At 37.2% G+C, this 27,164-nt stretch overlaps 1 protein-coding gene across 6 annotated transcripts in view; it reads right to left on the bottom strand.

Annotated features, from left to right (window-relative positions):
* The window catches only part of TAMM41 (TAM41, mitochondrial translocator assembly and maintenance protein, homolog (S. cerevisiae)), a 32,375-nt gene extending 5,217 nt beyond the window's left edge, over window positions 1–27,158 (bottom strand). The window contains exons 1-9 of one of the 6 annotated variants that reach the window (XM_010584440.1): window positions 26,980–27,158; window positions 25,428–25,607; window positions 23,603–23,695; window positions 18,451–18,601; window positions 16,011–16,156; window positions 13,632–13,797; window positions 11,346–11,408; window positions 3,476–3,584; window positions 1,382–1,464 (exon numbers count right to left, since the gene is read on the bottom strand). In XM_010584440.1, coding sequence (XP_010582742.1) covers window positions 3,508–3,584; window positions 11,346–11,408; window positions 13,632–13,797; window positions 16,011–16,156; window positions 18,451–18,601; window positions 23,603–23,695; window positions 25,428–25,607; window positions 26,980–27,117 — 1,014 coding nt within the window. In that variant the 5' untranslated portion in view covers window positions 27,118–27,158 and the 3' untranslated portion in view covers window positions 1,382–1,464; window positions 3,476–3,507. Of the gene's footprint in view, window positions 1–1,315; window positions 1,465–3,281; window positions 3,585–11,345; window positions 11,409–13,631; window positions 13,798–16,010; window positions 16,157–18,450; window positions 18,602–23,602; window positions 23,696–25,427; window positions 25,608–26,979 lie in introns of those variants that run through there. The other 5 variants (XM_010584441.1, XM_010584438.1, XM_010584439.1 and 2 more) reach the window with 5 other exon arrangements.
* Between the last annotated feature and the right edge of the window lie 6 nt (window positions 27,159–27,164).

The following is a 27,164-nucleotide window of genomic DNA, read 5'->3' as shown; positions in this document are numbered from 1 at the left end:
GTAGTAATGTATGCATTTTAAGTCAAGCATGTGATTAAATGCTTTGCTAGTAAGAATTCTCAGCCAGATGTTGGGCAATCTTATGACACATGATCTCTCTCAACCAGTGCTTGAAGCAGTTACAATTTATGAGCCAGTGGTTTCACATCCTGTGGTGCTGTTATTTAACCAGGTTTTAAAAGCCCCATCCTCACCTTTTCATGTAAAAAACAAAACGCCCCACCCCACCCCCCACCCCCCAACCAAAAAAAGGCACAGGTTGGTCAGGATGGTTTTGTTCAATTATATTAATTCCCAGTATGGCTCATAATGTAAAACTTCACTTAACTGCACTATTACAGGAGGAAGGAATGAGCTCCTTAAAAGGTAAGAGTGTCTAGTTTTGCCACTGCCTACTATTTTTTTTTTTTGGTCATATTGCTTATTCTGTGGATAAGTTTTTGCTCCATCTGTGCACCACAGATGTCCTTTTTTTTTTTCCTTTCAGCTTATACATTTCTACGCAGCACCTAAGAAAGCCTGCATCCTTGAGGGGATTATGGGAATTAAAAAAATGCAATAGTTACATTTTCATTTAAAGACATAAAAAGGAGATAAATGAGGCAAAATTTGGAATAACATTTTAGTTGTTAGCCGTAATTATCTGGTAATGTATTCAGTACATGGAATAGATTTCTAACAATCCAGTGTGCAGCAACTAGCATTTTTTAAAAACATAAAAACAACTGTAGTTTTCTGCTTACAGTATTCAATTCCCAAAAGTTGACTACAGCAACAGAATTCAGACACACACAGAGAAAAATACAATTTCACTAAGAGTGATCTCGTTGACTCTGTCGAGGACAAATCCTCACCAGTATTAAGCATCCTCTCCTTTAGGAGTTAAGTCTTACTTAGACCCTTTCCCATACAGCCTTAAAAGAAAGTAAAACACAATTACAAAAGAAAGCCCTGAACATATAAAATTCAGTTACATTAAAAATAAATAAATAATTCTGCTAACTATTCATGCAGAGGGTTATTTCTGAAACTGTCCTGTTTCCCACAAGGACTCAATATATTATGTGCTTTCAATTTCAGTTTCCAAATTTTTTTTGTATCTTAAGACTTTCACAGATGAGGACTTCCCATAATACAATGAGCCCTACTAAAAATCTGCTAACACCAAATTGCTGGTGTAAGAATCAGTCTTTTGTCCATGCTCTTGCCCATATGCAGTTTCTGCTACAGTGTACTTCATTTGGAATAAAAAATAAAAGCTGTTACCTCATTAGATGACTAAAGCAGGCAGTTCTGCCAGCACTGCACTTCTTACCTGGTAACTGTTTCATTCAGAAGGTCATGACTCCATCCTGAATCTTTTCACCTGCTGTTCATTTGTCCGCAAGCTTTGTATCTGCTGGGGTCTGTTTCTACCACTGGGATCAGTATTCTCTGTTCTTAAGAATTTTCCACCAAGCATACCTAAGTAAGTCAACATCTGATTTCAGATTTCTTTTTACTAGAGCTCATGCTGAAACGTAAAAAATGGTATGGCTATTTCAAGTCTTCACTACATATGAAGTTAATTTTAAGGTGGATAGGGTATATTTTGTATAAAAGACTTCTAGATTATCCAGAAAGGAACCTCTTCATGCAAACAAAAAAATCCAGCCAAAACCCAAGGTTAACTTAATTTAAGCAGTGACTTTAATTTCTGAGCTTCGTTTCTTATAATATAAACTTTTCAGATTGGGGACTTTGGCCTCTTACTAATAGACACAGAGAATGCTAGTACCATACATGCAAACATTCTTTAGTTGAAGTCACTTCTTTTGTAGAATATGCCACCATAAAAAGGGTAGTTGGCCTCCTAATATCAGAAAAGGGACATTTGAGGGGATTTGTCTTGATAATGCAGAGTGTTAGGAATCTGCCTATGACCTTAGAAAGCTCCTATTTCACAGTAATATTTTCCAAGAAAATTAAAAAAAAAACCTAAAAAAAAAAGACACATTTCTTTCCTGAGTCTGGATTCAAATTTGCCACTTTAAACACAAATATTTTAAAATAATCAGTATTTAAAAGTTCCCCTGTGATTAAAGTAAGCCTCAATGAGTCATATTACATACAATAACGTATTTTCTGTCTTCTTTCTTAAATTTATGCTTTGAACTCCTCCCTGGAAACAATTAGCAGCCAATATCATTCCAATAATATTTTTTTTTTTAAGTGAGATCACTAAATCAAATGTAGCTTGAGAGATGGCCCTCCTGATCCCATAATACACAAGAAAAAGATACATGCTAATCAGGAAAGATAACTTTTATTTCCATTTACCTTTAAAATTATTTTTATCATTAACACTCTCACAAATAAAATTGAAGTGTTCTCTCAATTTATTTCTATTAAAAAAAACATCCAAAATTAGCAAACCCACCTGACTCAGTGCAAAAAATATTCTATTTACAACAGATACTCCAAATTTACTGCATCACACATGAATACTGCCAGAAATGTCCATTTTTTAATGGCATGATTAATGTAACATGTTATGTACAAGTCCATTTTTCTTTAGTTTAGCTAATTTAATTAAGCAAGGGAGAACAAGTTTTATCTTTGTGGACAGTATTTTCAGGAAAAAAAAAAAAAAAATCAAAGAATCAAACAATAGGTACTTTTGTTCATAAAATTCCCAACTTTAAAGCACTTGGATAGAATCTTCTGCCAAACAACACGCATTTCATAAATCTGCACAAGTAGGTGCTGAATGTCAGTGAAAGTATGACTTTCCTTCCCGCTATGACACTTCTGACAATGCTTACCCATCAGATGGGCAGTTGTTATCTCGGTCTCATGAAAGGAACACACAATTTTTATGAAAGGACTTGATACCTTACAAGCTTCTCATTTCAAACACTCTTTCCCACACTGAAAATCATTGTCAAAGTTTTTGGATTCAGAATGTCACACATCCGAGAAAAAATTTACTTTTCCTGAAGCCTGCCCTGCAGAAGCACCCTGTAAGCATCTTCAGAAGAATTCTAGGGATGAACTTGTAAGTGCAGAAATAATGTATTTTGAGAGGACAGTTTCATATCTACTTAAAACTTAATGCACTCACCAGTTCCATAAGTCCCTGATGGAACTAAAATTGGGACAGTGAATATTTTGAAAGATCCTGAGGGTATTTTGAAAAATAAAGCTAGCAATACATAGAAAATGAGTGGCTTTGGTTTTTAATTCATATATAAGATAAATCCTTTTAACTCAGGATTTCTGAAAATCCAAGCTATAGTATACAGGAAAATTCATTTTGGTATTTACAGAGTATAATTCCTTTGCCCTACTACCATCGAACCTTCCCCTGCTAACAAAAGGTCCTATTTTAGTAGAAAAATTGGGCATGTAAATTATTAGAACAGACTTCTTAAATGCCCTTTAATCTCCTCAAGTAGGCAAAGCAATGTCTGCAAAATATTTTGAGAAAAAGTACCATTTATTTACCCATACACAGTATATCAAGACTCAAGATGTCTTCCTTAACCATCCCTTTGTCATTTTATATAATTTCTTCATACTGTAAGTTACAGATTTCTTTGCCCCTAAAAAACAAGAGAGACAAAACCCAGAAAACATCAACATTTAGGAAGGCTAACTCAAATACTAGGTTATTACTACATGAAGTAAAGTATTTCCCTGGAAGAATGACAGCCTAATCCATCAGGCAGACATGCAAATAACCTTCTTGTCACATTCATAACACAGTAAATAATGACACAAATAAATATTTTTAATGGTATCAAAGCATGCAGAATAGAATAGGTTCATTCTGAAGGTCTGAGAACGTTGCATACAAGCACATTGTATAGACAATGACCAAGGTATAGCAAATGTAGAGATTCATGATAAAACTCTTAACTAGTACAGAGGGAAACAACTAATTTACATCATTGTTCCTAAATGCTAAATACAGGAAGGCTTTTAAACCATCTGGGTCTACTGCAGACCCTCACCAAACCAATATATTATGCTTTTCAAGCCCCTTCTGATAAGGGGGAAGGAAGGAGAGAGGGGTGAACCAGGACAAAAGAACAGTCTGCTCAAGCAAGACCAGCAAACTCTGCATGACTGGAAGACAACAAACTTTAAACTTCCAAATCCTACTTTACCAATTTCTTCCGCTAATCAGATTGTAGTTGGCCTTGCTTGATGCTATACATCAGGCACCTGGTTGCTTTGTTGTAGACCAATTCTACGCAGTTAGAATTGAGAAGCGTCACACTGATGCCCATCTTGATTAAACGTAATCAAACACGGTGCACCACCAGCAGCTTTCCAGGTCAAACAACCCAGAGCATTGCTATGCAAAGGCTTGTGAATTAAAAATGAAAACAGAGAACTGTTTTTTCATAGGAAATGTGCTGCTGACTGTTGAGGTGGAAATCTGTTCTGGTTTCAACAAGTTGTAAAGTACATTGTAACCTCCTTGAATATTTTGTTATTGCCTCATCCTAACTAATGGCAGCTATCATTTCATAACTGAGAGAACAGCACATCTGCAAGAGAATAAAACTGCTCGACTTGCATAATGAAATGACATCTGTGTCCTTAGGTAAAAAAAAGATAAAACTGAAGTTATGATGGGTATGGAAAACCAGATTAATAAGGCATATACCCAGGTGAACTGAAAGAAGCCAAAATAACAAGATGATGACAAACAGCTGTAAGTTGGCAACACTGCCAATATCAGAAATACAGCATGGACACCAGTGTGAATACCCTGTCACAGGGATATTCTGGACCAATTTTGCTTCAGAGTAACCTGCCTGTCACTTGTTTATAATAAACCTCATATGAAGCCAGAATAGCTGTCATACTCTAGCATCATCCTGCAGTAGCCCACAAGCAGCGAACTTTGGTAAATACCATACCTTTATGCTAGGCCTACAATGAAGGAAGGCATTTCTCAATTTCATAAAGATACAGAAGGATTTTGCAGCAGTCATTTCCTCCAAGCTTTTACAAGTTTTAGATACGAAGGGATTGAGGATGACTCCCACACAATTTGTAAAGTGTGCCCTTAGAGTTAAACACTTTCTGAAGTTCTACCAGAGATAAGCCTTCTCTTACAGACTTAGAGCAAAAAAAAAGATGAAGAGTTGGGTTGGTTTTTTTTCTGGGTTTAGTCATCTAGTATTTGGAAACTTAAAACCAAAATATTGTCAGTCTTGGCATTTCAGCAGGGTTCTGAGATCCTAGCTAGTGGAGCTACTTGGTTTTCCTCCTTCCAGCTTTTTTTGATTAAAAAACCACCCCAAACCAAAAAAATAAAACAACATAAAAGACAGAGTGACTTTTCAGATTACAACACAGTCTAATTACACCCTTACAAATTCAAAACTGAAAAGGCAAGTTTTTAATACTGCACAAAAAGCCTTGATTTTGACACTCACATGCACAGATTAAAAAGTATGGTACGTTATACTTAATACTATCTTTCTTATGCTTATTTAATAGAACACTGTTTACCTGACAACACTGACTAAAAGTACACAGAAGCAATTTAGCCAAAAGTCATATGGTATAACACACCAGAACACAAGGAAAGATCTTCTGGAACAAACAAGCAACTTAGACCCAGGTTTAGCCATCTACTGCATTGGACTTTTTTGGGGGGGTAAAAAAAAAAAGGTATGGTAATATTTGATTTTGAAAAGACCTTAAAAAGCAATCAAATGAAGATAAAATACTTTAAATGGAAGATGCATTCAGTATGAGCAGTCCAGAGTCACAAGAAGTCAAATGAGTATGCAGTAAAGTACATGCTCTATTTCTGAAGGAACGTGACAGAGAGTAAAAAGCCTATCATAACAAATATGCTGTATATAATGTTTTGCACTTCTTGTGTCTCTAATTGTAATTTAAATAAACTCAACTTTACCTTTTGTAAGGAATCATCCATATATGTATTTTCAACCTACAAAACCATGTGCATCCCATATGTAAGCTCAAACTTTTCTTTATTTTATAGGTTTTTGCTAAAAGCAAGCACACTAATGTGGGCTTTTCTTTGCAGCATCTCAAATAACAAGTAAATAATCATGTAAATTCTGAAGCACCTCACATATCTGCATTAAATTTGCACAATGTAAGAATTCCAGTTGCAGAACAAGGCCAGACTGAGCTCAGGCATAGCACATAAATGAAAGAAGTGGTTCCAGTCTCCAAAGCTAAAACTATGTAACTGTACGGCTTTGAAAGTTACTGTCCTGTCTCCTAGGTACTATACTTCCAGGATACAGCCCCTTGCATACTGAAATTGCTCTGCCAGAATCGATGTTGTTCTGCCATTCCAGTAAAGTCTGTGTACTTCTGGAAGCACAGTATACCATGTGTCAAATCAACAGTAACACAGCTGATACAGCCCTGCAGGACTGTAATTAACTGCGCTGGCAGTGCAGCCTGCAAGTCAGCTTGTTCTATCAGCTTGCCAACCTACTCTGCCTCTTGCAGCAGCCCAACATAAAGAGATGTTTCTCCTTCATATTTTCCCCCTGCAGGGAGCACTCTACTGAACTCCACCCACTAGAGCCTTATGTAATAAGATGCTTACATTTCTGCCCTAGCACATCATGCTACAAAGCAAAATACAGGTTTATACATACAGCTGGTTTCTTAAAGCAGCCCTCAGGGTGATGAGTCACATCTGTAGTAAAAGTTAATGGTTGTAATTATGGCTCAGTCTCAGAATCTGAAGCAGTTGGACCACATGAAAATGTCTTTCTACTTTAGCTATGAATCTATGACTTGGTGGTTCCACCTCCCCTTTAGATTTTTCCACTATACGATACAGAACAAAGACCTAATGCACATGGAATCAAGACCACAAAATTTCAGTGTAAACATAAGTCGTATCTGGTTTTACTTAACGATCCATGTTCATTTTTTTGGAAGTGTTAGTGTTGTAAGATAGTAATTTGGCTATAATGTAAGTCCCACAAAGTTTCCTGGTACATATGCCTGGCTGTAGTATTCTTTACTTCCTTTTGAAAAGAAAAACTAACGCATATACTGCTGAAGAGCTGTCATGTGGAGGCAAATAGTTACATAGTGTATCACACACAGACACATGCAAACTTTTTTACACATGTTTACAGTGAAGTGCAGTGATATGCAGTATCTGCTCAGGCAGCTGATGAAGACAGCAGTTATCACAAATCTACAGAATATTTTATATGTAAAGATGTTCCTTATAGTTTAAAAAAATAAATTCCTTGAAGACACAGTATACTAATATCCCAATTCTAAGAAAACAAATGTTATTCAGAGCAGCTACAAGCATTTGTGCTAACTTAAAAGTATCTTGAACAATCCCTTCAACTGATGATTTAATTCATAGTATTTTATTTATAAGAAATTTTCAAAACTTGCAGCATTCCTCTAGTAAGATATAAAGAAGAAATCTAAGAGAAGTATCAACGTCTCCTTCAGAAGAGCTAAATACAAGAACTTCAGAGTTAGTTCCCAAAGACCACGCAGACTCTGGCTATGTGGGAAAATAAATCAAATGATGGTGCCATCTCTAATGGGAAACAGAGAGGCAATCTCACCACAGACTTGAAGAAATACATAGGCACATTTTCAAAAACTAAATAGGGCATTTAACAACAAACAAAAACATAGAGCTTGAGCTCAACTTTAAAACCACATTGGCAGAAAAAGATGAAAAAAGTTCTCTTAAATGGGTGGAAATTCTTTATTTTGCTTGTGCTCCTTGCCAATAATGTTAATACACAGCATGCCATCTCAGCAACAACTACTCCTGATTTAACATTTAATTTAGAAACATGCTGTACATTGGACTACCATGCTACAGACCAGAGAATAGGCATTTCGCTTTTTGTTGTTGTTGTTAAGATAAAACAATAAGCTAAGGAAATAATTTTGTGTCACCACTACATTTCAAAAAGAATGATGGCCATGTAATGAAAACTAATTCTTTTGCAAGCAGACATAGGACAAAAGTACTTGTACAAGTTACTAGGAAAAGCAAGAAAAAATAATCAGACCTTATTTAATGGAGCCACTAATTTCCTGATTCTCTTTCATAATTCACTATTCTTAACATAAGCACTGCAGAAGGACAGAGCCATATTCCTAAAGTCTCTAGCAGAAAGTGTGAAAATAGTTCTTAGGGGAACAGTACATTAGACAAGTCTTGGTTAAAGAAATACAGCATCCTTAGGGATTAAATTTAAAAGTTCACTTTCCTGTAATACACATTCCTTGCTTGAGTCAAACAAATACTTTCAATGTAGGAGCCACAATGTTTTGTCTGTGTACAGTATGTATCTATAGGAATATTGGCTGGTAGGAGCCCCTAGAAATGGCAAAGCAATGTGAGCAGCATTAATGCCTGCCACCTAGTGACGAAGTTTTTAAATTAAGAAATTGTGATTGGGAGAAAATCTTCATTAGAAGATACAGCAAAATTTAACATAAGCTCTATCATAAATGTTTGGAGAGAAATGTTTAAGAAAAAACAGGCAAAAGGCTTCTCCTAACTAACTCCTCAAGCCATGGAAACCCATCCCTCCTAAATTCCAGGGAAGATCACTGAAGATCATACAAATACCTCATCTGCAAAATACTGAGGTCACGCCCCTGGTCAGTTAAATTTTATTTCTTCTTCAATGTGCACTACAACGTAGGTTTTTATTGCAAAAAATACTACTTCTGTACTTCTCTCCATCTTCAGTGAGCAAAACTGGTGGTGCTCTGGTAAGGCCCACACACAGGCTTGTCGGGAAGCAGGGCGATGCCTACTAGCAAGTGAGGCAACACTCACTTTATGTGCAGTGGCACACATTACAGAAACACTCCTGATCCTAACTGAAGCACCAGAACACCCTTTCTCCAGCCAGGGTGGCCTGCACAGCAGTGCTCAGGAAGGTTAGCTCTACAGGCAAGCTTTGCATTCATTAAACAGCATTCAGAGGTTAGGAAATGCCAGGAACAGTCCTTTTCCAAATCTAACTCATTTCCCTCAGCACATAATCTGTGAGTAACCCCAAAAGATCAATCCTGAATTCTGTTGCTAATGGTTTTGACCAGATTCTGGCAGAAGTGCATAAATACAGTTAAAATAAAACAAACTACATTATGCTAAAAGTAAGAAAACTAAACTCTCCCAAGCCTCCTTGCTCAAATTTGGCTTGTGTTTGAGGCAAAGGATCATAATTGCTTTGCTCTACCTGAATCAAACCGCAAAAAATGCATTTTCAACACTAATAGCACTAGTAGAAAATACATGGGTTTAGATATAAGTGTTACTCTATGTAACTGGCTGGTTAGAAGACAACTAGAGTTTGTTCTAAAGCGAAAAAAAAAAAAAGCAACTACATATAAACCAAAAAGCAGTTAAGACAAAGGAAAGAAAAGGCATTTCACAAACACCTAGTTTCAGGTGCACAAAACAGAAAACACAGTAAAAATTACAAGCCCTACTAAAAGATGCATTAGGACCCCCAAAAAGTCCTAGTAACAATAGAGGCTGTAAGTGATTTACTGCATGACACACAAAAGGAACTAACAATACCCAGAAGTGAGTTTCTGTCTGGCAGAACAGACAGAAGGGGAGCATAAATAATCTCACAAAGCTTAACTATTTTTATTCATAGTCTTGCAGTTACAAACAGCTTTCCTCCATGGGTCAGTCAGACTGCTGACTTTCACAAGCACTGAATTCAAGATGGTAACACTGTCTTTGACCACTCCCCTCCAATTATTTCACTCTACAAAGTCTACTCTTAATGGATTTAGAAACAGATAGGTTACAGCCGGTATTTCTAAAAGAGGCATGTTACAGCAGAAGCCTTTACCACTAGCAGGTAATTTTGACAACAAACCCTATAAGAAAAATGTCACCTATTTGGTTGGAAACATTACATTAGAAACTAATACCTGCAATACACCTAACTCGTATAAAACATAAATTTGCTTTTCTCAGATGGAGCTGTGTCCTTAGTCTCCTCCAGCTGCTAAACAAAGTTAGGCAATAGTTTTGTCAGACTTCTTCCAGTTAATAGAACTAGACTATTAACAGAAACATATAAAAAGTACAACTGTTCGTGCTTATTTTACTCGGCAGCCCACTAATGGTCCTGAACACTGCAACTTGTGTTTCTTTACAAGGAGGTAGGAAGCATAACGTGGAGCCACCAACTTCAATACTAAATGGGAAGGGAACAACAGCTGCAGAAGTCTGGATAAGGACTGCTCAGTAGGAAACTATACAGCTGCTTTTAAAACTAGTAATGGCATCATTTGTATGTAATTGCTTTTGTGGAAGAATTAGGAATAGGTATGAATGAGTTCAGAAAATTATTTGAGCAACTTCATGCAAGCAGCAAGGACTTTTCACTTTGCAGGAATTAAGACTATCCCCGATCAGAGTTTTAAGTAAATTAAGGCTCAGGTCTTAAGTCCTCCTTTTAAATCAAGCTGCAGTGCTTTCAGCTTTTTAAAATGTAAAAATCAGGTCACCTTAAAGTTAGATTTATTCCAGAACTCAGGAAACAGGATGAAGCTTCACCTATGTAACTGGCAGTAACTTTCATTCAGTTAGGAAGACTTTGATAGCTGAAAAGCATCCCTAGTTTTCCCATGTTTCTATAAAAGCAAGTCCTTTTTTTCCCTTCTACACATTCTCTCACACTGACTTTGTAAGACTCTTTTTGTAAAGTAATTAATTTTGAAGTATGAGAGTTACAGTAATATCCAACAGTCACCAAGTATAGGCTCAGTTTGAAATACATGATGTCTTCAAAGACACACCTGTCTTCCAAGGCTGAGGAAAACATCGGTTCCTGTCAAAGCTCTCTCCCTCAAAACTCATCCCCTCTTTTATTTTATGATGAAATAACCTTACAGTCTACATAACACACCAATACTACGTACTGATCATTTAGGGATCCACTCACACGTAGAAAGCCAGACTGAATTATAAGGTAATTTTTTCTGGTTTTTTTAATACAAAAAGAGCAGAAGTAGTGCAAATCTGGCCCATATATAAGATAAAATTGAAGTCAGAAGTTGTTTTTTTGTTACTTCTGGGTTGTTGGGGGGTTTGTTTGTTTGTTTAAGAGTCATATAGACTCCAATTCCTTTTGGCATTTTACAATTTCTCAGTAGTTATATAAAGCTTTTGCTTTAAATGTTACTTTCATTTTCCAGGGGCTTTCAATTAGACACCCAAAAAGTTTATTCTTTAAACTCTTGTAACAAGACAGTCTTGGGGCCCTACAATTTTTACTTTGTGAAATCAGAAAGCCTATGCTGATAGAAATCACACACATTCTTACCAGCTGTTAGTATGGTTTTAGCACTCTGCACTATACTGGAAGATCTCACAATTCCTGAAATGCCTGCAGATAGAAAAGCACACAGATGTTACCCATCTTAGCAGTTCTGTGGGGATTTTTTTATCCTCCAGCATACACAAAGTTAAATATTTTTCCAGTTATACAATCAAGCCAGTCTGAAAGTAAAACATACACTTAAGCTGAGAAAGTTTGTTACTGTTCTGCTTTGTGATACTAATTGAAAATTTTCTCTAAGCTAGTCTAACTTACTTTATATATAACATACAGGGAAAAGAACCCCACAAATCAATATTAAAACAGATAACAACCAGTAGGAATTAATCAAATTAATTTATTTGTGTTCCCATTATTTCTCTACTAAGATGACTAGTCATAAAGGATTCAGAGTTGTTTCATCTAAGTGCTGGTATATTAACTTTCTAGAGCAGAACAAATTATACTCATTGTTTACTTCAGTATGGAATTGGGATTTTGCACTTCTCTGATCAAGCAGAGATGCCTATATTGTGCAGTGTTTGTCTGGCTTTTTTAAATTAACAGCTTTTGGAGATAAGGCTCATTTACCACTTTGTACTATGGCACATTCAGTTCTCATTGTCCAGTGGTTCTTAGGTATTCAATTGAATAGTATGTAAAACATTAAAACTTTTTGGGGGAAGTATTAGATTTTATCTATTCTAACACATACGTATACAAGCATACTGATATGTGCAGAACAAAACTACTGTACTTTACTAAATACTTAAAAATGTAGAAATGCAGCAGTCCCAGAGTTGTCTTGCAAACTGAAAGTCATTCTTCTGCATTAACCAGAATGTAGAATATAATTTCAAATATTACTTTTAAATCCTTCTTTCAAAGCTACTTCTATAATGAAGAACAAAGCTTAGGGAAATCCACAAATAAGGAAGAGGGATACAATATTCCACGGGAAAATAATTTGGTGGGGTAGTGGTAGGGAGGGGAACAAATCATGTTGAGCTAGTAAAATACCTAGAGACAATGCAATTCAGCTTGAGTAATCAGCTTTGTCTTGTAGGATTACCAAGTGGCCTGTCTTGTCCTTTACCTAGATTCTTAAATTAGGAAAATCTTTTGGCCACAAAAGTGAGAGAGGGGTTTTGATTTGTTCTCCTAAGAGTATAAACTGCTTGGCTTGAGAAGACTAAATCTATCCAATCTTTTGATACTGAACTGCTGCACCACTGTGCACAGCCCACAGTCACAGCCATGCCTGCAACACCCTACATAAACACAACCACAAGGATAGCTAGCTCAGGGTGAACAACCCAGAGCTCTAAAACTATATGCAGCTCACAACACTGCAACTCCTGCTCCCAGATTCAGCTATTATCACATTACTGTTGCAGTCCAGCCACAGCAGCATAGAAGCTGCCATAGACTGACATGAAAGAAGCTGGACACTTTGATGTCCAGGTGCAATTCATCCATCCTATACTGTCAATGGAGAACTGCAACATTCAGGAGCTTTATTTCCCCAAACAGAAATCAGTGTAAGACCCCCCTCGGCAGTTGGCTAGTGTCTAGCGGCTGTCAGGTATCTAGGGAGTTTTTGCTGTGTTGACAGAGCTTGCAAAATTGGCTACCTGGAACTAAGATGTGTCAAGTTCTTTAAAGATGCAAAGGACTCTTCAAGTACTAAACATTTTCACTTTTCTGCAGTATAATAAAAGATTGATGTCTGCAGCATTAGCTTTAATTTGCTCATATGACATCATCTTGCCTCAGAGAATCTGTGATGATGAGAAGCACCTCAACCTTTTTCCTCAAAGCTGCAGTTCTCTGCCAGAGCTCATGTATCTGGACTAACTATGATGATTGGGAAGGGTAATGTCAGCAAGCCAGAAAATTAACTTAGCATTGCAATGTATGACTGGTAGGATATATAGCTTAGTATTTAGATGAAGTTATGCCAGCCAATGAAATCCTGAAGATGTAAGAATCCCAAATAGAGTTTAGATGGTCTAAGCAGGCCACACTAATTCCTAAAGACTACTTCTTTCAGGACCCAAACCACAACATATCTTTCTATATCAGTACAAATTCTATTTGCTAGTATTTCAGATAATCTGCCCGCAATGAAACAAATCCAAACCCATGCTTTTAGGAGTGTATGCGATGATTAATCTCTTGTTTTCATTGTCCTTCTCTCTAAATCATCCTTCTGAATTAGAAGAACATATACAATGAATCTGTATATCTATCATGTCTTAAAGGAGATTACAGACACTGATCTAGGCCTACCTTGATGCACCACAAATCCACAGTCAGGGTCATGGGCAACCTGCAGTAAAATTTCTTCCACGTCTCTGTTTTTTCCAGGAGGGTCTACCAGAGAAGTTATCTTTTGCTGCAGAGTCCTTGGCAAAGCCATTAGTTGCGTAAATTGACCTTCTGGACTTTTATCAATCTGAATGTTATAAAAAATAAGACAGTAAAAACATTCAGTGTTAATAAAGTAAGTTCTCTTATTCAAAGAAGTCAGAAGAGTCTTTTGGCTATCTTTGACCTCTGATAAATACCTCAAAGAACACGATTCATTTCACTTGTAAATGTCATTGACAATGCTAATGAAAACTTCCCAAGCACTGGGAAATGCAGTATCTCAGCTCTGAACCTGAAGAATAATTCAATGCAAAGGTGTTAATTTTTATGCAAGGGAAGACTGATGTACACATATGATCTTGCTGCCTCTGCAAACAACTTTTCATTGAAACTGTATAATTTCTGTTCTATCCAATTTCCTTTAGAAACATAAGTACACTACAATGAAAAAAAAGAAGTTCCCAAAAGACCACTTAGCTCAGTTTCTTCTGCCTGAATATAATCAAACTATACACACACACATTTCAAGTTTAGTTTGAAAAACATTTTCTCTGCTTTAAACTCAAACCACATCTGGTTCATATAATCTGAAGGAAACATTCATTCCACATTTTCCAATCTAAATCAGAAATTCAATGACCCTTTTTTGAATACAATGATACCAACATGCAGGCCTGTACACATTTATACAAAATGTAAGCACAAATACTGAAAAATGCATAATGGAGCAGATCTCTCCAAAACTGGAGGAAAATATGAAATGCTCAATTCCTCCCACACAACTTTTTAGACAGTCCATGGAGACATCAGACAGGAGTCTAGTTGCCCTATACACTCCCTTTAGTCAATGGGGAGAAAATGATATCCAGATGAATCACCCACTGACTACAGAGGAAGCCGACAACGAGCGGGCTCTTAACATTATGTGGGAGGAATCCACGCCTGAACCAGAACTATAAGAACTAGTGTCTGCCTTCAATTGTTTCTGAGGAATCTTTTAAGAAAGAATTTTCTCTGTAACTCTTGAAGACTACTTGGAGAAGGGGTTTCTATTCTGCATGAAACACCACTCCCAATAGCAGTTATCCTCTTCAGTGTGGGGAATAACTGCCATAAACCAGACCAAGGTATGAGGAATAAAGTATTAAAACACTTTGCTCAAAATCAACAGTAAAATGATGGCATTTAATCAACAGACTCGATGACTATTATGGAATTATGGACAGATTTATTATCCAACAACATGTTTGTAGTATGCTACTAGGATTTGTTTAAAGGCAACACAACAGGAAGTATTATTCTAACTAGCCATTTTCTTGGAGAAGGCATTACTGATTCTTTTCAAAATTCATTTAAATACTTCTTCCACTAAACTGTTCAAAAGCACACTGATAAGAAAACATGGAGACAGCTGCAGTATAATACAGATTCGTCTACACTGTACTCCAAAGCGTTGCAGTAAAATTGTTTACTGTACACAAGCTTGCTTATATCTGTACTTCAGTTTCTAACAAATACATGTCCTAAAAGGAGGCATTCATGAGATAATTACCAAGGTGACTTGAGGATAAAGAAACACCCATGGCCATGAGACAACCCATGCTACTTGTAACTTCATGTTGAAATGTATATCATACTTGAACGTTCGCACACGGACATGCATACTACAAGAGGAAAAATTGCTATTGGACCCCTGACTATGGCATCTCTCCCCTAATTGCAACGTTGCACTTATACCTTATGCCAGAAAGATGGAATTCAAGATACTGGTCATTTTGGATACCTGTTTCCCAAATACTAGGAAAAAAATGGTTTAGTATGGGTATTTAAAGATAATGGCAGAATTTCAATTGGGTTTAGTCAACTGATCTTCATAACCAGCACTCTACGTTTTTTTTGTGAGATGCAGTTTTTGCTTGCAGAAAGTTGCACCTCTAAGTTATGGCCTAATCTTCTTAACGCAAACCATATGTTTATTCATCACTTCCTAGACTGTTGTTTCCATATGGTAGTCATTAGAACACACGTTTTAAAATTATCTTCTCTTGTTCCCTTGCTAGGGCTCTAGTTCTGTGCCCATCCTCAGAGAAAATGAACAGTAGTTACTACATATGCAGAGACTGGTATTTAAGACAAGTCTTCTGGTTGCAGAATTAACTAAACAACAGAGACGTAACAAATAGCAAGTACAGTGACTCCAACTGCTCTCCTTAGTATATGGCATAAATTCCTACCTTCTGTCAATGTGATAAAGCACTTCCAGTTGCTTGTTTTAAAAATGTTTTGAAGAACACTTGCCTCTAGCCTTCCCAGATGGTGCTTATATACCACTTGAGGGCAGTCCTGTAATATGTTACTGTACAGCTTCTGAAAATGGGGAACATTAGGTTTCACTATGTTCTGCACTTTCGATCTGTCTTCTCCTATTACCATTCTGAAATCACCTAGTCAAGAAAAGAGAAACAGTTAATTCATTAGGAAAAACACAAAAACTCAAAGAAGAACATAACAGAAACCAACATAGTACAAAGCTGTCATCTAAAACTTTATTCTCCAATTCTACCAATGCCTATATAATCCACAAAAAGGTTCACCTTCTAATAGTCAAAAAATACTATTCAGATACCTTCAAGCACAGAAAATAAGATTCAGAATTGTTATGTGGCCTCTGATATGCTGTATTGTCATCAACCTATGTGTCCACATTTTCACTTGGACAACAAAAAAGTTCCAGCTGTCAAGTTCAGACTCAAAAGCAGGAGTAACACAGTTCTACTCTTTGCAACCATACATCAGTTTCAACAGATTACTAAACAAATTGACCAGACCCAATACTTTGTATCCAGAAACAAATAACCTTCAATTTTCCAATATTGAAAGAAAATAATTTGCATTGTCTCTGCACTTCAAGGGCAATACCTGAAGCACAGCTAATGGCAGTCATGGTAAGATCACAGTATCACGCTTTTCTCTTAGCCACTACTTTGTTAGTAGTTTCAAAAAGTAACTCCTTTTAGCACCACTGTTACGTTACTGACATTTACACTTTCTTTTATGATACATGACTGAAAAGCTTCAAAGAGAGTAAGTGAAAAGACAGTGAAGTCTGTAATAGAGCATTCATGTACCTCTATTAGGTACTACCCTGGTAGCTTCCAGTGTTACCAACCAGGAGTCAGAGGCTCAGTGCAGCACATACCAACAAACAGAATCCTGAATCAATTCATTTTCCCACTTCCCACATTCAGGAGATAAATGTTGTTGCAAGGTGGCAACTTGCTAGCATTACTTAGTTTATTTTAATTTATGCCAAGCCGCAAAACAAACACTTCCCATATAAATGGTACTGACTCACTGCTCTCAAAAAAAATGCATAAAAAAGTAAAAGGATAAACATTTTCCAAATTAAAGCATGAACAACTCTTTTCAGCAGTCTCCAAGGAGACTGAGTAGAGTAACACATAAATTTTGTCTACTAGTATACTCTCTGAAAAGTTTAAGACTTAACAAAATGGCAGCAAAATAAAATATCCACAAACGTGTAATTGACAGCTTTTTTCTTGAACATTCCCAACTGGGAGTCTTACTGCTTTAGCTTTGTTCACATAGCAGAGCCAATTTCAACATCTTACAGCATGGTAACTGATCTCCCATGTTTTTTGTTAATTGCACTGTTTCAAAGGATATATAAAAAAAGTATCTTGGTCACTAGTGCTCACCAAGAATCTAATGACATTCCTGGACAGGTTTCAGGTGGGCAGGTATGCAGCCCTGTAGCAAACATCCCTGGTTAGCAACCCTTAGCCATCCCATCCCACTGTCACTACCCTCTTTACTGTCACTTTCAAACAGATAACAATTCAGAAAAAAAAGCTGCTAAAGAAAAGCTGAACAAGTTGCAATCTAAACTGACCAGAGAAGTACTATGCAAAGAACAGTAGCACTCCTCAGTAGAACCAAGCTGCAGCTTACAAACCCTACCTGCAGGGGTTTTTTTTTTAAAGCCAAACTTGCACTTGTATATGAGCAAAGAAAGTGCTGTGTGAAGTACAATTCCAACCATACTTCTTCATAGTGATTTCATTAAGGATATCAACATTTAAAGAGCAATGCTGAATTAAACTGTACCAATTAAGTCGTCTATTGAAGAGTCATTTGGAGTAATTTCTTAAATTTTCTTCCACACCAATTCATATCAATTTCATAACTAAAGAAGGAGATTTTCTCACCAAAAAAGTCAACCAATACCAACCAGAAGGTGAGTGTTAAACATATATTGAAGAATCATAATCTGGATCTTTAAGTTAACTGAATATGAACCTTAAACACAGCACATTCAAAAAGTAAGAGATAACAAAGTATAGGTCAGACTATCAGATGAATCAACATTACACTGAGAGTGGAAAGAAAAATCTTCTTCCAAAGTTTTGTAGCGTTAAAACCAAAATACAATCCATATAAACAGAAAAAAAAATTTCACCCTATTCAATCACCCATACTCAGCTGTTCATATAAGAAGTTTTGCTTACGTACCTATACCTATTTCCTATGAATAAGCACAGTTAGTCTTTCCAAGGTGTTATGTAACACAGCATTAAAATATAGTTGTTGGAGCATGCAACAGTGTAGGCCCAAAGCAAGAGAGCCGATGACTTATTATACATTAGACTTCCTACTGTGGTACAACGGCTCCAACTACAGCTTTTCTCCTCAGAGACTTTAGACACCATATACTAACCAGAATAGGAGAGTCCTGCAATCTGCATATAGAGGTCTTCTTCAGAGAAACTTTCTGGTAACATGAGAAAGGCTGCTGTGACTGCACTCTTCAGATTGCTAACAAGAGCAGCTTGCAGCTTGCTATTCTCATTCTGTGTCAGTATTTTCACCTGAAAAAGCAGAGTCATTTGAAGAAAGACTTCTGGAAAGTGCTACTGAAGATGGAGCTAGAAACGTTACTCAATCTAGCATGAAAAATAAATAAGAAATTTATTTAAGATTATATCCTATTACTATGGTACAATAAAGACGAGAGTGTCCCTTTTTGCTTACACAGTGGGAGAGAGAGGGACATCTTTTTAAGAATTAACAGCCTGCTACAGAAGGCTATTTTTACAAAAAAGGTTTGGAACTGCTATAAGCAACAGCCATTAACTAATCTCTGAAGAGCTATTTACCTTTTCATATTCATAAATTTAGGATTAATCAAAACAGTAAATATGAATGCATCAACAGAAATACTTCATATGTGATTATGCAATAAGAAAAAAAGACCAGTCACACTGAAAGAGAATGGAATACCAGAAAACAAGGTAAGTTTTCCTATTCATATTCTTTTTTCTTTTTTTTTTTTAATAGAGTACTCCTCTATCATATGCTTTAAGTAGTTTCTTAGACATTAGTTGTCCTCCTAGAAGAAGCAGGGCTTTATTTTGCACTTTGTATAAGCAGAATGTGAAGTCAATGGGAACTTCACATATACATGAAGAACAGATCACTGAAGTTGAGTGCTTCTATGTGCCACAAAGAAGAGTTTATTTTTAGGACACTTTCAAACTGTTCGAGACCAACAACAGAATCCAGTCACCTAGGATATGGAAATATACTGGAATAAAAAGCAGATCTTCAGTAAGAACTAATGTTCTATAATAATATGTTTCTATATTCAGACAGATGAAGTCACCCTGGTTTACAAGATGGCTAACTACACTCTTTCAGAAACAACTCTCCCAAGAATACCTGCTTGTTGTCAGTTTCTGTCTTTTTCAAGTGTTCTGGTTAAGCAATACTGTCTTGCTTATAAAGGGCAGCTTCTTAATATTCGTTTATTTTAGAATACCTTAAAATGCAAACCCACTGGCAGTTATGAACAAACATATCCAACTTGCTTTTTCTCCCCAAGAGCCCATTCACACACAAACGAATTGCAGTATTACTTGAAATTCTGCCCCCATGTATAACCTGAAACAGCTGAGGTATCCTTTCAAGTAAATATTTTCCTTTAGGAATGTAAATACTCTGTTAATGAAGGAAAAAAATTTAAAAAAAACAAACCCAGATTCAGTAAAGAAAGTATGAGAATCAGACATATCTGCCACACAAAATTCTTCTCATAGAAAGGACATTGACAAAGCAATGTCATGGCTGGCCAATACTATATTCAGAACATACTTTTAAATTATGGTGAAATCTTTAAGAGGGATAAAACTAGAACAATATCTCATTTTGATATGATGGTGAATGCAACAGTATACAGGCTGCTTGTTTCAATCATTTTGCACTAAAGCATGGGTTTGCCTAACATCAAATCTATACCATAGTCAGGAATTGGTCCAGGGTGGATTGCTGAAGGATGTTCTCCTTTCTTTGATTTTCAATTTAAAAATAAAGAGTTCACTGCACAAGCAAGCATTTCAGAATTCCTCCTAAATTCTCCTACAAATTACTTTGTATTTTGTAGCATTAGAATGAAAGACAATGATAAAATACATTAAAATACAATATATTCATCTGCCCAGAGTAGATTTTATTTCCTTGAAAACCATGGGAGAAGTTTACTGAATGCATACAGACTCGCTCAAATAAGATCCAATAAACAGGTCAGGCTGGTCACGAGGATAAACTAATATTTAAAATTTCATCAACTAATTCACTTATATGTACTTTCATAACTTGCTGCTACAGGGAAACTCTAAGGAAAGACAGAAGTCCGTGGCACCCCAAGCAGTCATGCCAACTGCTCGTACCTTAGGCTAGCCCTGGAAATAACAGCAAGTTATGGACATGTTTTAAGAATACCACAGTTACAGCCTTTTAAAACATGAAACTTGGCAGGGATGCTATTCCTCCTCATGGAAGACCATGGAATTGCTGTAGTGAAGTAAAAGGAATAATCTCCTCTTTTGCTAAAAATACTCCCTAACATAAACCAGAATTTTTTCAAAAGGGAATAATATACTAGGCTTCAAAACCTGAACACCTGAAAGACTACAGTAGTGATACCATTTATGAACATATTTTAAACAGTTCAGATAGCTAGAAATCTCCCAGGAAGACAGAGTGCAATAGTTATCACCCAGCTATTACAAGGATGAATGTTGATTCTTGGGGTAAATCTGAAAGAAGACCAAAGTCAAGGAAGGCTTTCTCACAGTACAGAGAACTTGTGATCAGAACTATTCACTGTACCATATCACATAAGGGGGAGACAAGCAGCCAATTTATTCTGGTTTTACAGTATACAGAGAATTCGATTAATTAACAGTAGAGACTTTAAAATTGTAAATATTTTAAATGAGGGATATATTCAATTTTATAAATAAGCACAACCCTCAGTGATCACAACAGTTTAAAGTAGGAAATGTACTACCATCACTGCTAGGAAATTCATACACAAGAAACTGCAGGCATGTGTAAATAAAGATACTTACAGACAAACAAAATACACAAAGAAAATTTCATTATAGAATGAAAGGTGTCAAAAGCACTATTCCAGTTTACCATTTAGCCACATGCATGCTCTGCTCAGTATCACGATAAGAGGATTTTTCCATTCTCTTTCAAAAAAATGTTTTTAGAGATTTGGACACTGGAAAAATTCTGTAAACAAATATGTGCTCTGTCACTCCTTCGTGGGAATTTTTATAATATAAAAAAACCTAAAACTCCCAAGACCCCTCTAAAAAGTACAAGATAATTCCATATACTACTCATAGTCCTCTCTCTCTCTCTCACCTCGCTTCAATTTATTAAACACTTCCTTCTCTTAACAGTTTCTCCAGGACAACAGTAAATACAGCTGCTTACACTAAAGCAATTACTTACACTCTATGTTTAACAAAAATTCAGTAATACCTCAGATGCTTTTAAAAATCTTTCTCCTCTGAAAACAAATTATGTGTTACTTGTTCTTATTTATTTTACTTTTTAGGTACAGCAGCTTTTTTTCAAATTTTTTTCAGGAAACCTGTCAGTTATGGAAAAATTACAACTGTTTATTTGTTTATTCAATTTTTCAATGCAGTTAAATGGGAATTTAGTTAATCAGTGTTATAAATTTCATGTAGGATGAAAAGCCAATAAACTTAACACAAAGAAGCCTGGGAAGAAAAGTTAGTGTTTCTAAGTGGCAATTCCAAACTCCATCTATTCTGCCAAACATTCTGGAAAGATTACTTGGTCAAGGCAACCAGTTTATAACAGAAACAAAACCTCCACTGCAAATTAAGCCAAGATTTTCAAGCCAGAGCAAATGTTTTAGCTCATGTGCTAGAATAGCTTGGACAGCTTTCACTCAGAGAGTGACAACTTTGCAATGGCACACCAGAAAGGCACTGAGCTCTTCCTCCTCTATGTGGGAGTGAGGAGAAAATTCCCAAACAAACTGTTCAACAATATTAATCTGGCTTCAGTCAACTGTGTCCAGAACTAGCAAAAATGGCAAATGGTATGTAAGAGATTATAGCGTATAAGAAAACCAACCTAACCCCATGTCCCCTCTAAAAGAGGCTTAGTGTACATTTTTCAGGAGGTAAAACCAGCTTTGTATCACTATCGGTTACAACATATATATCAAAACATCAAATCAGTTGTGAAGCCAGAACCAGCAGACATTTGAAACCCATACAACAGATCTAAACAAATTATTTGGTCATTTTTGGTCAACACGGTATAACGTTCAAAATCCCAGTTAGTGATTTCATAGATTCTACACAAAGAGACAGTTTAAACATTCACCAAGCAATCTTTCAGTCAAATTCTAGTTTAACTCCTGCAGTCTTTCCTCAATGCATATTCCTGTGAGCTTTATGAAAATAATATGGACCAAGTTTTTCTTTTATCTATTAAATAAATATGCGTGAAGATATCTCTGCTGTCTTGTTCGCAACCGAAAAAAAGCACCAACTTCTGCCTTCTTGTGCAAGTATGTACTCCCATTGAATTTACTCAAAAGATAAAAAGCACAATTTATACATACTAAGATGAAGAAAAATCCTAAAATAAATCAAAGCAGCAGCAAATGCAGTTACATTGAAAATGAATATTCACGATTCATTGTTAGCGTGGAATTCAGAATTCTTCCTTCAGTTAATTTGTCTCAATGTATTAAGTTTCATTCTTTATAAAGACAAGAGCTGTTCTAACCTGTATCATGCTATAATATGTCTCTGGAGATAGAAAAAAACCAGTAGTGCTGAGACAATCTATTCAAACTTTCACCCCAAATTTTTAGTTTAAAGCATAATTAACTTCCTTTACTGAGACTTGAACAGAGTTCTCCTTTCCTTCCCCCTCCCCTCCCCTCTTAAGAGATTTTAACAGCACTGCTGCCATCTGCTGAAAGCACACCGAGTCAGGCACTCATAGCAAAGCAAAGACCTATTTTTTGTGACACAAACATGGAGGAGAAAAACCAACATGCGTAACACATGGTTCGGTCAGTTATAGATACTTTAACAACACAATGAACTAGACAGTAACTGCACAGCAAAGCAGCTTTCATCCTTACAGATTTCCATTATTTAACTGTGTTAAATTTTGGTGACTGCTATAATTTGTTATAAAAGCTAAATATTACATTTAACATTAAAGGGACTCTGAGTTAATATAGTCCAGTTATTCAAGATTTACTATAGGCAGAAAGCTGTGATTAATATACTTAATTTCAGGGTTTTTTTCCACATAACACAGAATATCATTAAGGACTACATTTCACTTCCTTTCTGAGAGATTATCCCTCTAGGACTAGATCCCTAAACCAGAGCAGATCATTTGTTCAGTACTGACACATATAGATCCTTAACAGTTAAAGTTAAAACTACAACTGATAATTTTCCAGCCCTGTAATTTCCTGCATTTCAAGGCAGATAACTGAACAGACTAACAGTTACCGGTTTTTGGAGGCGTCCAGCGACATACAGGGTTTTCCAGTGAAGTAAATCATCAATCAGGGTATCAGTGCTAATTACACCATATTTTATCATCTGGAAAAAAGCAAAATAAAGGCTTTTGAAAAACCATATACCTGCACCACATCCACTGCATAAAACTTACTACTTACTACAACTGTCATTAATTCTAAGGAACACACACGTCCAATAAAAAACTGGATGCACAACATTAAAACGTTTTAATGTTTTTAAAACGTTTTAATGAACACAGGAGGTAAAAAAAATAATTCCTATTTACATGCAAACTTCTGGAAAAAAAAGAAAAAAGTGGAATGCACAGAAGTCTTTAAGATCCGTTCTAGAATCAAAGTTACAATAAAGTCACTCCAGCATCAATCACTAAAGCAAAAGACTTTAAATCCCCCCAAAACCTAGTCTAGACAGACACTGACACTGAAGAGATCTGAACATTAAAATACAACTGTTCATAAAAAAATTTTGGAAAGGTTACGATCAGTTTTGTACCAGCCAAACATTACAATAGTTGGCATAATCCACAGTATCCTTTATGATATTGAAAACACTAAAGAACTATTTTGTCAGAGATCTAAAATAAACAAAACCCCTACACATTTATGTGTACCATTATTGCGGGCTAGGGTGTATATCAGTGAGCTTTTTCTTTTGCTCTTTGATGTTAGAAAACAAATTGTGATTTTGTAGTTCATTTTATGTAACTGAAAAAAAGACGAACTTTCAGCGGTTTGTTACCAATTTGCACTTCCTGAGTTTCCAAAGATTATCACCACAGCAAGGAAGCCAACTCCAGAATTTCTGGATAACAAAGGACCAGAGACTGTAATATGACTGAGTCATTACAGCATGAGATAAGGGCATAAAGAGCCAAGAAGAACAGAATTTCATAGCAAAGATCACCAGTACTTAAAATAAAATCCAAAATCCCTTTTTACATAAAGTGAACAAGGTTTAAACCCCAAATTCTTGCCTCATACAGATGCCTTTAAACAAAACAGCAAGTACCTAACAGACTACTTTACTTCTCCAACTTCCTATGAAGAATTCTGACGTATACCCAACATTATTGCAACCATGCGTGCCCTGTTGGTCACATGGCATTTTTCCATGACTGTCCTTCATTTCTTTTCATTTCATTTCCCATCTTCCTTAAAAGAACTTGCTTTCCCTATGTACAGTTTGTCACCTCATGGCAAAAGTTACTCAAAATCAACACCAAGACAGATACAGTGTTTCCCTCTCCTGACTCCTATCTGCACTCCTCCTCCAAACACAGTCTACACATAGATGCAGGAGCAGGACTTGCTGGACAAGTACTACTTACCTAGAACTATTAATTATACCCAAGCTTCACAGGTCAGGACATTAGCTGTTGAACAGCACAGATGTCAATTCCAACTCGCTGTGTTAAATATTTGCATTTTATGTCAAACCGTAAGGATCCACTTTGCTATTACTACACGATCAACTGCTGTAATTAAGGCCCTGTTTCCCCATGATACACTTTAGAACCACCAAAACTGGCAGACAGCAAGTAATAAGGAATATAAAGCCAGTTTCTGATGTGCTTTAGTTGTAAATTCCAAACAAAAAAAAAATCTGTTTGCTTCTTAATTAATATGCTGTTTGTGAAACAGTTTTGAGACATAAATGTTGAAGATACCATAAGTTAAGTATCAGTTACAATCTACAAGATTTGCTTCCTGCACAGAAATCTGCTTTAAGCTAGTAATTTCAATACTTTGCACACAGACATTTGACTTATTTTACCCGAAGTACTTGTACTTACCCTACCATTACATGGCACTAAAGTATTGTAGTAAATCCCTGCTCCATAGCTCTGTATACTACTTATCTGTTTTGGCCCAAAAAGTTTTAGGAAGGAATAATGACTCCTGTTCTTTAACAAGTTCATCATATGCCAGGTCACAGAGTCATCAACAGCAAACACAAAGTCCAGCATATTGTTCTGTGGATAAGGAGAAAAATGTTGGGGTTTATATGTCAGGAAGCAACAAACGTTAATCATATTAATCCAAGATATACATAGTATCAAACTTCCAGGTAATCATTTTTCACATGAGTAAAAAAAAAATAAATCCAAAACACAAGCATTAATGTCAGATACAGTTTAAAGGTTCTGATGAAGTTGCATGCTTTCTAGTCAGTCTAGCAGAGATGGTCCAAAATTTTCTGGTCTACCTGGCTACAGGACCAAACTTCAACCCTCCAAAACGGGAGCACATGATGAGATCTCCATTGTCCTAGTTCACAGCTCAGCATAACAGCTTAAACTGCTAACGAACAGGACTTTTGCTAATACGTGAGACCATGATTCGGGAGATGTGGGCAGAGCTGGCAGCAAGAAATTCACTTCTAGCATATTCACTTGCTTTTGCCAACAAAACAATCCAAACTCCAAAGACTTATAACACATGCCCTGCTTTTCTGAAGAAATCAGTCCACACATTCCCTGCACACAGACAAGCTGAAAGTTTACAGCTCATACCTACAACAAACTAATAGCTGGAGTGACATTAGTTCAAATTCATTAGGCCAATCTCTCTCTGTGGCTTACTAGTTCTGGGCTGCATCTTAGCTAATCAGTTAATACTACTGAAAAGATAGTCTGTTAGCTACCTTCCCCCCTCCCCGTTCTTTTGTGTGAGGATAAGATGCTGTTAGCGCTCTGAAATTCTTATTATCCTCTGTTCTTCTCTTTTCAGAAAGGAAAATGAGACACATCCAAAGTCACATTTGTGGGGAGCACTTAGCAGGCAAGTCTTAACGAGCAATACTGCCTATTAACAATTTTTAAAAGGTCAGGTACAGACAGACACACAAACAAATGGCTACTTCCAAGCAGCCTGGCCTCCAAACGCTGAAGGGGCGCCCAGAAGGCCACTTCAGCGCGGCAACGTATTTCGCTTGAGTCACCCTCAGGCAGCGCACAGGGAGCGCTTGTGCTTGGCCAACCTGCGACTCGGCGGCTAACGGGGCACCGGAACGCACACCGGCCCCGAGGGCCCCCCGGGACACCCCGCCTCGGCAAGGCCGGCACACCGGCCCCGCTCACTCGCGATTTGGTGAGGGACGTGGGGGTTTTAGCCCCTCTTTCGCGCACAGGCCACAACCGCAGGGCCGGAGGCAGCTCCAGCTACCGCGCCGGGCCAGCTCCACGCCGGTGACAGAAACGCACAAGGCCCGCGGCCACGGCGGCCCTCCCGCCTGCCGGAAAACTCCGGACCCGTAGGCGATGGTCCAAAGCACGCTCCCCACACACCGCGGCGGGGGCTTGCTCCGAGGGGCCGGCCCGGGCCGGGGGAGGCCGCCGCGCTCACCTCGCCGTGCCCGGCCGAGGCCCCCGCCTGCCGGAAAACTCCGGACCCGTAGGCGAAGGCCAGGCTGAGCTCCTGAGGGAAGTGCGCCAGGACCCGCCGGAACTTCACCCCCGAGCTCGACAGCACCGGCAGCGCCATGGAGCCCACCGGGCAGCGCCCGCTCCGCTCCGGCCCGGCCCGGCCCG

This window comes from Haliaeetus leucocephalus, unplaced genomic scaffold, assembly GCF_000737465.1.
Source record: "Haliaeetus leucocephalus isolate CR32 unplaced genomic scaffold, Haliaeetus_leucocephalus-4.0 Scaffold984, whole genome shotgun sequence".
NCBI classification, from domain to species: domain Eukaryota; kingdom Metazoa; phylum Chordata; class Aves; order Accipitriformes; family Accipitridae; genus Haliaeetus; species Haliaeetus leucocephalus.
Note: the sequence above shows the minus strand (reverse complement) of the source record. Positions and strands in the feature narration are given on the sequence as shown.